This window comes from Anguilla anguilla, chromosome 14, assembly GCF_013347855.1.
Source record: "Anguilla anguilla isolate fAngAng1 chromosome 14, fAngAng1.pri, whole genome shotgun sequence".
NCBI classification, from domain to species: Eukaryota; Metazoa; Chordata; class Actinopteri; order Anguilliformes; family Anguillidae; genus Anguilla; species Anguilla anguilla.
Genome location: NC_049214.1, coordinates 39,594,853 through 39,611,919, shown reverse-complemented (window position 1 = coordinate 39,611,919; position 17,067 = coordinate 39,594,853). Strand labels below are relative to the sequence as shown.

The window sequence follows — 17,067 nt, the reverse complement described above, 5'->3', positions numbered from 1 at the left end:
GAACGGCCGGCCAGCAGGAAGTGCGTACATTATTCTCTGAGTCTCTAAGAGCCTCGGGCGCATGAATGGTGCAATCATGTATAAAATGAAACCGCTGCTGAAGTCTCAGGCCCGTCTTTTCTCTATGGCTCATCCGCGCTATTAATGATATCTCCAAACTCTAGAGTTCAACCGCCGTAAAAAAAAACGCTTTCAAAATGATTTTTGTGAAGACTCTTATGTAATGTTACCGACCGTTAAATTACGAACAAAACCAATCTATTATCCTCTCTGCTCACACTTGGAGATCTTACTCACTCACACACACATACACCGGATGTGAAGATACACCAACACTCAAACAAAAAATACACAATTACGTAATTTAAACAAGGAGACACTCTTGCCATATGGTGTTGAGTGAGGAATTCGGTAAATTAACTGTTTTAGTGTCTTTGAGCAAGACACCTAACCACCGATTGCTCCCAGTAAGCTGTTGTGTGCGTGCGTGAATGGGTGAATGAGAGTGTGTGTGTGAGTGTGTGCGTGAATGGGTGAATGAGAGGCATTCATTGTAAGGCGCTTTATGCAGTTGTTTTTGGCAAACCTGTATAAATGCAGTCCATTTACCATTGAACTTGTTTGGTTTGGAACTTGTAAAGTTATAATGGATAAAGACACCAGGGTTTTCCCTCCAATGCATTAGGCTGCCCTGTCTAAACATATAAGAAAATAATAAGGAAATATCATTATTGGAAAACTGATTTACTATGATTGAAAAATCAAGAAAAAATTTGTTAGCAGAGACGCTCCATTTTGTGATCCCTCTTCGGAAATGATCAACGGCTCAATACATGTGTAGGGTGTGTGGACACCTCGGTCAGCAATCAGCTCTAAGTACGAAATTGCAGTGTTTTGATTGGCAATTATCTCACTGCGACTGGCTGCTCGGCCACGTGCAGACGAGCTGATTTGTTTCCATAGTCGAGATTTACCTCAGGGAAGCAAAAAACTAGCCTAGCTAAACGATAAAGTCACCGTCAGCTAATGAGAGGATCTTCCCTTCAGAAAGGGTCAGGTAAAGATCTCATCTTTCCTCCATGTAAATGTAAAGGAGATGACAGAGGAAACCGTTCTGTCGTCACAGAAACCACTGATGATAGAATCCTACACGAACCATAGAGGTGCAGCCAAGGCGTCAAGAACACTGGGAGCGTGTGTGGGACCCGGCCTGGCTTGAGGACCCGCACCCCAAACCACGGCTTCATTGAAAATGAGCCTCATTCGAAACTAAAGTTTGCAATCGTCAACAGACGATGAAACTCCCGATTACCCCAATCACAGATCAGCGTTGAAACGCTATTTTTAGCTCGCTTGTTTAACGTGAGGTTGAAACCGGTAGGATATCGCATCCTCTTCACGTGTCTGTTTTCATTGTTTTCCGGTGTCTCATTTAGTTTGATGTTATTCTGAGGCACTCAAAACTGATGAAGCCAAGCTACGTTTAAAACGCTGTTTACAATTCTGACCACAGTCGTAGGGATGTTCTGCCACCTGTGTGGGCAACACAAGCAGCCAGTGAAGAGAGGCAGGGCAGAACGGAGTTTTACTGAGCTGTGTACTCAGTACACTTAGTACACTCAGTACGCTCTGTACACACGAAGGTGGAAAATTTAACATAGGGTAATGGGAGAAACATCCTACACAGGTCACATCAGAGCCATTGCTCACAAACCCCCCCCCCCCCCCCCCCAAATATACTACGAAACAAAACATCTCTAGCCACCATAACACGGACCGAAAAAGTAAGAAGTGTAAGATTCGAGTTAATGAGCCTGTTAAAACGAAACAGTGGCCTATTTCTCATCAAACAGAGAACATTTTGCACGAAGAAAGAACTAGTTCAGAGTAAATGGCATGAAGGGGGAGAGTGTTTGTGTTGAAGAATGGTGGGATTTTTCTTAGACATCAGAGAGGGCAGAAGGACGCTGAGCATGGGTGCGTTCATCAGGCGTGTGTGCGTGCGTGTGTGACAGGGGCTGCGGCTCACAAAAGCAAGGGCTATTTTTCTCGATTAAAAAAAGTCCTACGTGCGCCTTTTCTAACGAGGGCTTCCAAAAATAGACGATCCTGAGTGGTTCAAACCGGGGCTAGCAATGAGTCACCCGGGAGTGAGCCAATGTCTGTCCGCACTGATCATCATCAGGTCCGCCTGACTCCGCCTCCCAACCCCGCCCACTGACTGAGCGGTACATACTACAGAACATGACTGTACTGAACACCAACACGCATGCACGCACATACACACACTCCCTACCACACACACACGCACGCACGCACACACACACTCCCTACCACACACACGCACGCACGCACACACACACTCCCTACCACACACACACGCACGCACACACACACTCCCTACCACACACACACGCACGCACACACACACTCCCTACCACACACACATGCACACACACTCCCTACCACACACACACACTCCCTACCCCACACACACACACACACACACACACACACTCCCTACCACACACACGCACGCACACACACACACTCCCTACCACACACACACACACGCACGCACGCACACACACACTCCCTACCACACACACACACACACTCCCTACCACACACACACACACGCACGCACACACACACTCCCTACCACACACACACACACACACACTCCCTACCACACCAACACGCGCACACACACACACTCCCTACCACACCAACACGCACACTCCCTACCACACACACACACACACTCCCTACCACACACACACACACACACACACTCCCTACCACACCAACACGCACACACACACACTCCCTACCACACACACACACTCCCTACCACACCAACACGCACACACACACTCCCTACCACACACACACACACACACTCCCTACCACACACACGCATGCACGCACACACACACTCCCTACCACACACACACACACACAGACACTCCCTACCACACACACACACACACACTCCCTACCACACACACACACACACACACACACTCCCTACCAAACACACACGCACTCCCTACCACACACACACACACACTCCCTACCACACCAACACGCACACACACACTCCCTACCACACAAACTCCCTCTCGCACACACTCCCTCCCACAAACACGCATGCACACACACACACACTCCCTACCACACACACGCATGCACGCACACACACACTCCCTACCACACACACACACACACTCCCTACCACACCAACACGCACACACACACTCCCTACCACACACACACACACACACACAGACACTCCCTACCACACACACACACACACACACACTCCCTACCACACACACACACACACACAAACTCCCTCTCGCACACACTCCCTCCCACAAACACGCACACACACACACACATTAAACATCATAGGGCTGCAAGCTTCAGGTGTATTACTGCACCAATAAAGCTGCTTCCAGTTGAATTTAGCCAATTTCACCGCGATTGCAGCCAGAACGGAGCCTTTGGCCAGTGGACCTAATCACATGGCCCAATCACCACGGAAACGGGACAGCTCACGCCCAGGGCGCCACTGTGGGACGTGTGTCAGACTGGGGGAAGCCTCTAATTCGCACGCTGTAAGTTATTTAACAAACTGCAGGGGAGAAAATAATTCAGAAGTGATTGGTGGAAAGGGAGTAATTAAAGGGCCTTCAGGGCAGGGGGTTAAGAGAGGGCGGGGCATTTTGCGGGAGGGGGTGGTGGGATGCGCCTAGCGATTGGTCGAAAAGGAAAGTCTGCTCATTTAAAGACAGCTGCGTCGCTGGCGCCAACGTGCTGATGCTAACATGCTAATGCTAACGTGCTGATGCTGAAGTCATGAGCGGGATTTGGAGAGAGTTCTGCAGGCAGATGCGGGGCACCACGTCCGGAGGGCTGCAGGATCTAAACCCACTTGGACGTGGAGCCTCACACTGGTGACTCCGTCGTCAGGGGTTACGCCGTGGCGACGACGAAACGCCACAGAAAACAGAAGCCTATGCGCTGTCGTTCACGGAATGGTATGAGCCAATCAGAAGAACATGCACTGCACTGCATAACAACGTGACCGGTCTGAAAGAGCGAATCACTGGCGGCTGATAGTGGCTCCGCCCACTAGCAGACTCAGGAAGACTGCTCCTCTGATCTCACTCTTCCACAACAGACTGGAGCAGGGCTATATTCACACTGTGTAAAACCTTAAGCAGCTCAAGCTACCCAGGAGATGGGAATGTTGTGGTTCAATGCAGAGTTGTGTAAGCACCTCGGAACAACCTGTTCTCTGGCTCACCTGGACTTCCGGACTGTTCTGTAGGCGCTGGGCAGGGCCTGCTTGGCTTTGGACCGTGACGGCGAGCGGGACCGCGACCGCGACCTGGACCTCTTCTTGCGCTTCTTTTTCTTCTTCTCCCTCTCTCTCTCCCGGCCCTGCCCGCGGGAGGTAGAGGAGGAGGAGGACGACGAAGGGGGAGCGGGCGGCGGCAAGGAGGGGGGGTCCCTGAATCTGGCCACGCCCGTTTCTGGAGACCGGGGGGCCACGGTGGGCGGCGGGATTCTGGGGACTGCCAGCGGGGGGCCCATGGGGAGGGGCCAGATGACCTCTGGTTGCTGTGGAAACAGGGATAGGGGGAGGGGGTTACATCCAGGACCAAAAAAAACTCCCAAACACGACAGCGATTTCCCTCAATACACTGCACAAACTGACCCTGTTCCCAAAAACACCGCCAACACAAACCAACACAAATCCTGAAGGGGGCGCTCTTCCTTCCTCTAAGAGGAATAACGGGGTGTGGAAGATGAGGATTACCTTTAAGTTGGTGTGTCTGTGCGCTGATGCACTCGAGACCAGGCAGGTGGTGTGAAAACCCACAAAATAAACGGCCTGAACTAACAGCCAGGGTGTGGGTGTGCTGAAGCACTGGGGGACCAGATGCTAGGAGTACTGACCGCAGAAGCATATAGACCCTGGAGCTATAAAACCCTCCAACCTGGGGGCAGTTCTCTCTCAACCCCCCCGCCCTGGGGGCAGTTCAATCTCAACCCTCAAAACCTGGGGGCAGTTCTCTCTCAACCCCCCCGCCCTGGGGGAAGTTCAATCTCAACCCTCAAAACCTGGGGGCAGTTCTCTCTCAACCCCCCCGCCCTGGGGGAAGTTCTATCTCAACCCCCTCGGCCTGGGGGCAGTTCTATCTCAACCCCCCCGCCCTGGGGGCAGTTCAATCTCAACCCCCCCGCCCTGGGGGCAGTTCAATCTCAACCCCCCCCGCCCTGGGGGCAGTTCTATCTCAACCCCCCCGCCCTGGGGGCAGTTCCATCTCAACCCCCCGCCCCCCCCCATCCCTGCCCCCCCCCAGGGATAGAAGACACTGGTATTGCCCCATAAATACAGTGCAGCTTTGGCAAAAACAATAATGGGCGGGTCGAATTGGTCAGCCTGAGGCTGTGATGTCATCGCTCTAGGCCGGCCCGCCCCCTTCCCACTTTGCGTAAATCTGACGGCTTCCGAACGCGATGAGATCGGCATCGCGCCTCCAACAGACTTTAATCAGCCGAGGGCCAGAGCAGGCTCTCTCACACCCTTACACACAGAGCCCGTCGGCAGGGAAATTAATCCCCCTGGAAAGGGAGGGGGGGCTGGGGGCTGGGGGGGTTCTGTCTATGAAACGGGTCACACCGCTCCGGTACCGCGGTCTGGGGCACAACGTCTCTACAGAGCCGCTTATGAACGTGTCCCTTTTAATCTAGCGACCCAGAAGGACAATCTGTTCACTTCAATGGTCCAGCCACATTTCCAAACTGATCTTTGTTTTTAAAAATATGAAACTCATATCAATATTGACAATACAACAATTGCATTTATACTGAAATACTGAACGTACTGAAAACAGCATATTCACAACAGTCCTTCAATTAAAAAATATCGTAAAAGAATAACGTTACAGTAGCAATATCGTTCCCAGTTCCGAACTAATACAATCCGGGTTTCGTCGATGAACTTTATTTTATTTTTATTTTTGCACAGACGTACCAAGGTAGCTAGCTAACAAACCAACTGACCAGTGCTTGGTTGCTACCCAACAACCAGACTTTTGACAGTTTAAAAGACTTTAATGTTACTCACAATACCACACCTGAATGATCGCTGACTCTTGGGAGTATCAGGAATAAATCGGTAATGTGTAATCCATATAAGACCATTGCAAACCAAATAGTAATTGTCTATCTGCAGATTGTGTTCTTATAATCCTCATGCAGCTAATTCAAGCAAATGCATTAAATATTGAGCAGACTCAATATAAACAGTCTGTTTTTCTCTCACTTATTTTATAACCTCAATAACCCAACCTTCCCACTTGTAAACCCTAGAAAAAAAAACAAACAAAAAAAACAGCAAGACAATTTACAGAAGAGATTGGATTTTACTTTAGCTGCATCAAAATACAATTGGGTCAGTGACGATGACTGGCAGGTGCTCGCTTTTACTCTTCCCTGGCTATAGTCTGAATAAATCAATCAAGTAAGCCTATAATATACGGCCATGCACAGCTCGAGTGCATGAATGACAGGGCCAAAGTACTGCATACCTCCGAGAATATTCAGGGTACGTCTCATCAATATTCAGGTAATATTCAGTGTATGTCTCATCAATATTCAATATTCAGGTAATATTCAGAGAGGATGTCTCATCAATATTCAATATTCAGGTAATATTCAGAGAGGATGTCTCATCAATATTCAATATTCAGGTAATATTCAGAGAGGATGTCTCATCAATATTCAATATTCAGGTAATATTCAGAGAGGATGTCTCATCAATATTCAATATTCAGGTAATATTCAGAGGGTACGTCTCATCAATATTCAATATTCAGGTAATATTCAGAGAGGATGTCTCATCAATATTTAGGTAATATTCAGAGAGGATGTCTCATCAATATTCAATATTCAAATGATATTCAGAGTACGTCTCCATCAACATTCAGGTAATATTCAGAGGGTGTGTCTCATCAATATTCAATATTCAGGTAATATTCAGAGAGGATGTCTCATCAATATTTAGGTAATATTCAGAGGGTATGCCTCATCAATATTCAATATTCAAATGATATCCAGTGTACGTCTCATCAATATTCAATAATCAGGTAAGATTCAGAGAGGATGTCTCATCAATATTTAGGTAATATTCAGAGGGTATGCCTCATCAATATTCAATATTCAAATGATATCCAGTGTATGTCTCATCAATATTCAATATTCAGGTAATATTCAGAGGGTATGTCTCATCAATATTCAATATTCAAATGATATTCAGAGTACGTCTCCATCAACATTCAGGTAATATTCAGAGGGTGTGTCTCATCAATATTCAATATTCAGGTAATATTCAGAGAGAATGTTTCATCAATATTTAGGTAATATTCAGAGGGTATGCCTCATCAATATTCAATATTCAAATTATATTCAGAGTACGTCTCATCAATATTAAATATTCAGGTAATATTCAGAAGGTACGTCCCATCAATATTCAATATTCAGGTAATATTCAGAAGGTATGTCTCATCAATATTCAATATTCAGGTAATATTCAGAGAGAATGTCTCATCAATATTCAATATTCAGGTAATATTCAGAGAGAATGTCTCATCAATATTCAATATTCAGGTACAATATTCAGGTATACGGAATAATAAAAGAATAATAAAGTGAACCGTTACTGAAGTGCCATATGATTTCAGCGTATATACGATCACGTGCAACGGTTCATCATAAAACAATGAATACAGTGCTGTGAAAATGTATTTAATTTTCTCTATGATTGCATATACAGTAGCATGTGTATTTTGTGTTTGCTCAGGTTCTCTTTGTCTAATATTATGTTCTGTCTAAAGATCTTAGACCGTTCACTGTGACAAATATGCAATAATGTAGGAAATCAGGAAGGGGGCAAATGCTTTTTCATGGCACTGCGTATTCAATTATTTATATGTTTTCAACCAACATACTGACATTGGAAAAAAAACAGGCCCAAACCCCTGAGGACTGATCTGGGACCAGCCGGGTCAGCCTGTTCGATAATTAACCTGCCACCTTGAGCCCCAGCCCACCCTGCCAAGAGCAGTTTCCTGCGCTCTCTGCCCCTCCCTCCGGCTGAATTTTGGGGGGGGGGGGGGGGGGGGGGGGGGTCAGGGGAGTTAGACTGACAGGCCCCCACCTTCTCTCAACCAACCCTACCTATCAAGATCAGCGGGGGCAAGACGCAAGAAGAGCATTCCAACTGTTTCCTTGGCAACAAGCCCCATTGACATGTACAACCTCCTACCCGCCTAAACCTCTCACCCACTTCAGTGAACACCTAAACTCGGTGGTCTCAAACTCAGTGCCATGGAGGGCCGTGTGTATGCTGGTCTTTATTCCAGCCTCAGATCTTGATTATATAATTAGTTCAGTTATTTGCTGAATTAGGGATGCAGGTTTGCACATGATGGTGACCCGCATTGTCTAAATAAAAAATTGCCTATATTCTGTGCTTCAATACAGTTAAATGCATATGGCTGAATGAGTAAGTGGACTGAATTAAGGCAGCATTAATTGGTTGGAATGAAAGCCTGCATACACACGGCCCTCCATGGCAACGGGTTTGAGACCACTGCCTTAACTTGTTCACCATTCAGCAGGACAGAAAGCCAGATGCTCAGAAGCCCCGCGGTGCAAAAAAAGAAGCAAGTGTAAGGCGGAAGCAGCTTCACCCTCCGGACAAAAAAAACCGCCAGATCCTCTTTCACAAAACCACCCAGAGAATCCAGAGTCTTCAAGCCTGGTCTATGAGGACCTTCATGAATGCTCGTTCAAAAAAATGGGGTTCAAAGTCACTTTTCGACGGCGTTCACATAAACGCAAGATCTGCCGCGATCTCAAATGCATCTCACCGGCAGGTTTCACCGGACCTAGGGTCGCCCTTTTGTTTCCGACGGTCCTGCACAAAGGGAAGCGTCCAGCAAACCGCCACCCTGCTCCTCTCGGCCGCTGCGCTAGGCTAAGGGCTACAGCCAACATTTCGCCCAAAAGGCAATAAAGGAACGGCCGGGTTGGCAGAGCAGCAGCGGCTCTCAGATCAGGTGAAATTAAACAGAGAAGCGAGAACAGTACAGAAGAGGAGCTTCAGTCACTGGGGGGGTCAGTGAGAACAGCGGGGAGAGCCAGCGAGAAGGACCCAGCCTTCTGACCGGAGAGCGAGCGAGAAGGACCGAGCCTTCTGACCGGACAGTGAGAAGGACCGAGCCTTCTGACCGGAGAGTGAGAAGGACCCAGCCTTCTGACCGGAGAGCGAGCGAGAAGGACCGAGCCTTCTGACCGGACAGTGAGAAGGACCGAGCCTTCTGACCGGACAGTGAGAAGGACCGAGCCTTATGACCGGACAGTGAGAAGGACCGAGCCTTCTGACCGGACAGTGAGAAGGACCGAGCCTTCTGACCGGACAGTGAGAAGGACCGAGCCTTCTGACCGGACAGTGAGAAGGACCGAGCCTTCTGACCGGACAGTGAGAAGGACCGAGCCTTCTGACCAGAGAGCCAGTGAGAAGGACCGAGCCTTCTGACCAGAGAGCCAGTGAGAAGGACCGAGCCTTCTGACCAGAGAGCCAGTGAGAAGGACCGAGCCTTCTGACCAGAGAGCCAGTGAGAAGGACCGAGCCTTCTGACCGGACAGTGAGAAGGACCGAGCCTTCTGACCGGACAGTGAGAAGGACCGAGCCTTCTGACCAGAGAGCCAGTGAGAAGGACCGAGCCTTCTGACCGGACAGTGAGAAGGACCGAGCCTTCTGACCGGACAGTGAGAAGGACCGAGCCTTCTGACCGGAGAGCCAGTGAGAAGGACCGAGCCTTCTGACCGGAGAGCGAGCGAGAAGGACCGAGCCTTCTGACCGGAGAGCCAGTGAGAAGGACCGAACCTTCTGACCGGACAGTGAGAAGGACCGAGCCTTCTGACCGGACAGTGAGAAGGACCGAGCCTTCTCGCCCAGCCTGCGCTCTCCATGCTAAACAGAGGAAGGGCACGCACGAGCCGCGTGGTTTGGGGAGCAGAGTCTTGCTTTTATTTATCTATTTATTATTGCGCTCACACGTGCAGAGCGATGCACTTGCAGGGTTATGAATACCAGCGGGAACGTTTCAACTGCTCAGCAGGTTTCATCAGACCTCCTGGGAGAAGTTCTCTTTTACAGAGATGAGGTTTTGGGAGAGAGAGAGAGACACACACACCCACTACACACACGCACACACACACACACACACCAATTATCCCATCATAAGTAAGCCAATATAACACAAGTCGCACAATCCCACGCTGTGTTTAATTACAGCCCCCAGCCGAGGTCTCCAGGTCTGGCCACAGACTCTACAGTTGCAGGCTATCACGTTCACCGAAAAACACATTCTACTGCCAAGGAATCACGCGCTCCCGTCCGGCGACAGGCGGACGCACGAAGCGCCATCGTCCACGTCTCGCTCCGGAGAAAAACCCGTCCGAACGACCACGCCGCCGAGCCCGCCGTTCGCGGGAAAACCCTTCTGAACGCAGAAGACTTGGGCCTCGTAGAGAAACAATCAGCTAGCTCAAACGTGCACGGGGGACACGGGAACGACATGACCCCGACCCCCCCCCCCCCCGGCCCCCAATCCCCCCCACCCCCTAAAAACAATCTCTCCAGGTCAGACTGCGCTCGTGGCTGCGAAAGGCAACACTGCTTCTAATTGGTTCCATTCGGGGCTGAGGGACAAGAGAACTCCGCACACGCCTCGGTCTTTCCCTCACATTTCTGCACAAACTAATTAAGGGAAGCTGAGCCCGAATTATGATAAAACTCCCGAGCAGCCAGGCGGGCGGAGCCGGCCTCGTTTCTTCAGCACGCATCGACTTCAAAACTCTCCGCAAGTTTTTTTCAGTTCTTATTTAGTTTCCGCTTTGAAAGAGAAAGGGAAAAAAAACTAGCGGCCCAATTAAAGAGAAGCAAACAGAAAACACGACTGTTTCATTCCTCCATACGAGGCTCAGCTCAGCCCGTTTTGAATCCGTCCTCTGCCCCGTAATAATAAAACACTGACAAATAAACCAATGGCCCCAAGCGGGATGCAATAAAGTTGGTCAAATAAAGCCTGCCGACGTCTCTATGGAACATGCTGGAGCCAGTAGGACTTTAACTCAAACCACATTTCAGCAAAGCAGAACCTCGGCTTGGCTTTCCCTGGCCACTGGCAGTGTGTGTGTGTGTGTGTGTGCGCATGTGGCTGATTTATTCCTGTAACCTGATCAAACTTTAAACATACTTCACAGACGTTTGAGACCATTGGACGCCGAACGCGTCAATCAACAGCGATGCCCATCAAAAGGATTAACCCCGCCCCCTTGTGCAGTTAGAAGTTCGGGGCAGCAGCAGCGATGTCGGTCCCGAGCCTCGTTTATGCTAGAAAGCGCTGGCGTAAGCGCTGGCTGGGCAGTGCTGGCTCCATGCCAGAGACTCCCGGGGGGGGTTGGGGGCTGGAGGTTCGACACCTAACACCCGAGCTGTCTGCCCTCCTATCATAGTCACCAGTTACCCCAAAAAACCTGTCTAACCCCTCTGTGAAACCCCCCTCTGTGGAAAAACCCTCCTCTGTGAAAATCCCCCCTCTGTGAAAAACCCAGCGGCTTTTCCGCTCGTCGTCACGGCCGCGATCGAGTGGCAGAAAAACAAAACAAACACAAAAAACCGAAAAACAAAATCAAACAAAGACAGAGGAGCAGCGGAAGCGTTCGGGGTGCCCCGGGTCCTCGGGGCCGCGGCCGCTCGCGTTCTCCCGCACGGGCAGGATGGCGGTAAGGCCGTCGGCGGCGCGCAAACGGGCGGGCGGTAAAGACCGGGCGGACCGTGGAGCGTGAGTCATAAGTCCTCACGATCAGAGGCTCCCGGGGCGCCGAGCGCTGATTACAGGCGGCGGGTGGGCCGAGGGGGGGAGGGGGGGGGGGATTTAAAGGCGCGTGGGATACGAGCGGGACGCGGGAGCGACGGTTAGCCGCGCGCGAAGCTCCGCGGCGGAGTGGTGAAAAACGCACCCAGGCCCCCGCACAGACGGCGGAGGGTACGGGTTTCAGAGGCGGTACGGTGTCCCAAGGGGACCGGTGGTCACGCCGGGTTTACACAACCGATGCAAAACACAGGCCCCTCCCAAAACTCTGAGGGCCAGGGGACACGAACCTGCTTCAGCTGCTGAGATCAAACACGCGTGTTCCACAACACAGACACGGATCAAACACGCGTGTTCCATAACACAGACACGGATCAAACACGCATGTTCCATAACACAGACACGGATCAAACACGCGTGTTCCATAACACAGACACAGATCAAACACGCGTGTTCCATAACACAGACACGGATCAAACACGCATGTTCCACAACACAGACACGGATCAAACACGCGTGTTCCATAACACAGACACACGTCAAACACGCGTGTTCCATAACACAGACACGGATCAAACACGCGTGTTCCATAAACACAGCTATGTCATACACATATGTTCTATAACAGACACACGTCAAACACGCATGTTCCATAAACACAGCTATGTCATACACATATGTTCTATAACTCAGACACGTGTCAAACACGCATGTTCCATAACACAGCTATGTCATACACATATGTTCTATAACTCAGACACACGTCAAACACGCATGTTTCATAAACACAGCTATGTCATACACATATGTTCTATAACTCAGACACGTGTCAAACATGCGTGTTCCATAAACACAGCTATGTCATACACATATGTTCTATAACTCAGACACGTGTCAAACATGCGTGTTCCATAAACACCGCTATGTCATACACATATGTTCTATAACTCAGACACGTGTCAAACACGCGTGTTCCACCACCACGGACAGGCATCAATTCCCAATGTGCTGCAGGGCCCGCGTGTAGCTCAGCGTTAAGGGCGCACAGAGGCGTTTTTTAAGAAAGGCGTCCTTTCCCGGGACGTCCCGGAGCAGCGACTCTAGGTTTAACCTCTAACGGAAACCCGAAAACAGAAAGCATTCCTCCAGAGAGGGAGGAGGGGGGCGACGGTGGGGCTCGGACAGCGCGAGCAGGGCCATCGATTCAAGCGAAAAGAACAGCTTGTCTGGGAGGGAGGAACTACGCTGTTTTCCTCCAGGTGAGTTAAACATGGCCGCCCGTGCCTGTGCCCTGCCGACGGCTCTTTGGCTCTGGCTATCGGTCTGCAGATCGATGAGCCCGTCCCTCCCCAGGCACCAGGAACGAGGGGGGGGGGGGGGGTGCTTGTAAACAAAACCCGGCAGAGCCTGTCGGGACCACGTCAGACACAGTAATTAGGCGTCTGGCACACAGGCCTGGCTGCAGACGCCTCGCTCCACTTCAGCTCCGTCACCTGCAACTGCAGCGGGAGCTACAGCTGCCACACTCCCCTCCCCCCAATCTCTGCCTGCACCCCCCCCAATCTCTGCCTGCACCCCCCCCAATCACTGCCTGCACCCCCCATCACTGCCTGTACCCTCCCAATCTGTCTGTACCCCCCATCACTGCCTGTACCCTCCCAATCTGTCTGTACCCCCCATCACTGCCTGTACCCTCCCAATCTGTCTGTACCCCCCATCACTGCCTGTACCCTCCCAATCTGTCTGTACCCCCCATCACTGCCTGTACCCTCCCAATCTGTCTGTACCCCCCATCACTGCCTGTACCCTCCCAATCTGTCTGTACCCCCCATCACTGCCTGTACCCTCCCAATATGTCTGTTCCCCCCATCACTGCCTGTACCCTCCCAATCTGTCTGTACCCCCCATCACTGCCTGTACCCTCCCAATCTGTCTGTACCCCCCATCACTGCCTGTACCCTCCCAATCTGTCTGTACCCCCCATCACTGCCTGTACCCTCCCAATCTGTCTGTACCCCCCATCACTGCCTGTACCCTCCCAATCTGTCTGTACCCCCCATCACTGCCTGTACCCTGAAGTGGGCGGAGCTTGCGCACTGACCTCCGGGGGGGGCGGGGGGCGGCTCGGGCCTCCTGTTTGGGGGGTCCCCGGCGGGGGGGGGCCCGCGGAGCGTCTGCAGGAACAGCGCTGCCTTCCTCTTGCGCTCGGCCTGCAGCTGCTTCTCTTTGGACTCCTTAGAGGCCTGGGCCAGCTTCTCCCGCGCTGCTGCCGCCAGCCTGTCCTCCAGCTTCAGCTTAGCTGGAGCCGGGGGGGAAGGAAAGGGGGGGCAGGAGAGAGAGGGAGGGAGGGCGGAAGGAAGAGGGGGGGAGGAAGACGGGGGGGGGGGGGGGGGGGAGAGATAATAAAATAAAGTGAATTGTTATCGGGCCATAAACAGAAAAAACACGCTGGCAGAGTATCTGTTCTCTATCTCAAGTTCAGCGGACAGGGGGCGGGGTCGGCGGACCGGGGGCGGGGTCAGCAGACCGGGGGCGGGTCGGAGGACCGGGGGCGGGGTCAGCGGACCGGGGGCGGGGTCAGGGGCTGTTCGGCAGTGGCGGCGGCCTTCCTCGGACGTACCGATCGGCTCCTCCGGCGAGGACGCTCGCTCCGCTGACTTACGCCGCGCTTCCCGCCAGGGGTCCCACCTCCGGCAGGCGGGAGGGAAGACGGGAAAACGAGGCCCCAGCGGACGGGGCGCGAGCCCCAATTATCGCCCGCCTGCCCACCGGCGCCCCCGGATTCCAAAGGGCGTCGCCCCGCCTGCCGAAAGCAAACACCTCTCTCTCTCCCTCGCTCCCTCCCTCCCTCTCCCCCAGTGGACCCGGTGCCAGACTTGTGCTCCAGCGAATCTCCGTTAAAAAACCGTGCGTCCCTTCACTCCGCTAAAGAGTTTTAAACCCCCGCCCCTCCCCCCCGCTCCCCACCTGCCCCCCCAGGACCGCACCGCACAGGAGACCGAGCTCCGCAGCCGAGCCGAACCCGTGACAAGCAAACAGAAACATATAAATAATTCAAACAAACGAGCTCGATTAAATATTAATTACCGGGGAATAAGAAGCTCGTTAATTAAAGTGCGTCAGGGGCAGCAGAATCCCCGCGGCGGGCTCCGCACGGGCGCACGCGAGCTCGCCGACGCGCCTCCGCTCCGAAAGGCGGATGAAAGCGGCTAATTGGGAGGGAAGAGACGCTCGGAGACGCAGGAAACCTTCGGTCGTTCTGCCCGTTAGCCTGTTAGCTCGTTAGCGCCGTCTTTTTTCCGGCCGTCTCGAGGAGGAGCGGGCGGCGGTGCCGGATCCCGCCCCCCCACGCCCACGCCCCCCCCGCCGCCCACGCGGCTCATCAAGCTCCCCTCGCGCAAACAAACAGCGTTCCGCGCGGGAGCCCCTTGACGGAATCGGCTCCAGAGCACCGAGGAGGAAAAAGCAGCTCAACGGCCTCTCCAGCAATCAGCAGGGCTCACCGCGCCGTGGCCTGGGAGGGCCTGTAGACAGCCCCGCGAGTTCCGCCCGCATCACACGGCCTCTGCTGCGCGTTTCGGTCTCTGACCAAGACGAGAAAACCGACACCCCCTCCGTGCCGACGCGCCCGACCGCGGCGTGCGTGTGGGTGAACTGCGATCGCGCGCTCCAGTGACAACGTCAGAAAAACGCGATTCTCGCAAAACGGATCCAGCTCACGCGTCGGCCGTAAGGATCCCGCCGGAGGATGGACTCGTAGCGAACGCGCGCGAACGAACGCGCTCGCAAAACGAAGCGCACGCGGGTCTCGCCGGTCCGAGGTTTGGGGGGGTGGGGGGGGATGAGGCTGGGAGGCGAATGCAGATCCGAACGCAGCGAATGCAGGTCGGAGTGCAGAACCCTCCCCACCGATCGATGCGGCTCAGGCTTCGCGGCTCCCGTCTCCATAGCCGCGTCTGCTACTCCAGTTAGCCCGCTAGGCTACCGCGCGGCGTGAGCTCTTCCCGCTCCCCCCCCACGCACCGTCAGGAAAATAAAGTCCCGAAGACTTAAAGAAACGGAAGTCACCGTGGCACAATTACTCTCCCGCTCCTGGTCTCACACCTCTCAAACTCACGCGGGAGCAGAGCCGCTGAACTGGAGGACTGAGACTGCAGCTTAATGCAGACACTGCCCCCACCGCCCCCCTCCCCTCCCCTCCCCTCCCCTCACCCCCTCTTCTCTCCTGCCCCTCTCATGTCTCTCTCTCTCTCAAACCCCTCTCTCTCACCCCTCTCTTTCTCCATCTCCCTCTCCTCTCACCCCTCTCTCTCTCTTTCTCTCTCTCCCCATCTCCCTATCCTCTCACCCCTCTCGCTCTCTTTCTCCATCTCCCTCTCACCCCTCTCTCTCTCCATCGCCCTCCTCTCACCCCTCTCTCTCTCTCAGTCTCTACCTCTCCTCTCCTCTCACCCCTCTCCCTCTCTCTCAGTCTCTACCTCTCCTCTTCTCTCACCCCTCTCTCTCTCATGGTCTCTCTCTCTCCTCTCTCTCCATCGCTCTCTCTCTCATGGTCTCTCTCTCCCTCCATCGCTCTCTCTCTCTCCCTCTCTCATGGTCTGTAATGTCTCTCTCACCCCTCTCTCTCTCTCATGGTCTCTCTCTCCTCTCTCTCCATCGCTCTCTCTTCTCTCTCCATCGCTCTCTCTCTCTCTCCTCTGTCCATTGCTGTCTCTCCCTCTCATCGTCTGTAATGTCTCTCTCTCTCTACTCTCCCCCCCCCCGTCCATCCCTGCTCTCTCCCAGACTCCGTCGGGCTAATTATAAATGACTTTTACAGCCGGTGGCAAAAGCCGCACGAGGAGGAGATTGCCTATATTAAAGTGCAGTGCCTCCCAAATTCAATTTAGGAGGCTGTCAGTCACTGGGACAGGGATGTTTTCATATCTGGCATTTATACAGGCGATGTTCAGAAGGGCTTTAGAAGAGACCGGCCAGAGCAGGGCGCAGCGCCCGCATGCCAAACGGACAGCGGTAAGAACAGAGCCGCCAACGTAGCGTGAATATGAACACACAACAGCATCCACAGCATGCCGGACGCTACACACACACACACACACATACA

General features: G+C 52.6%; 1 protein-coding gene across 1 annotated transcript in view; it reads right to left on the bottom strand.

Moving 5' to 3' along the window:
• sfswap (splicing factor SWAP) overlaps positions 1 to 17,067 on the bottom strand; it is a 66,174-nt gene that overhangs the window by 13,185 nt on the left and 35,922 nt on the right. Inside the window, 3 exon segments of the mRNA XM_035390896.1 lie at positions 4,316 to 4,488; positions 4,490 to 4,632; positions 14,065 to 14,262. Of these exon segments, the coding sequence (XP_035246787.1) occupies positions 4,316 to 4,488; positions 4,490 to 4,632; positions 14,065 to 14,262 (514 nt within the window).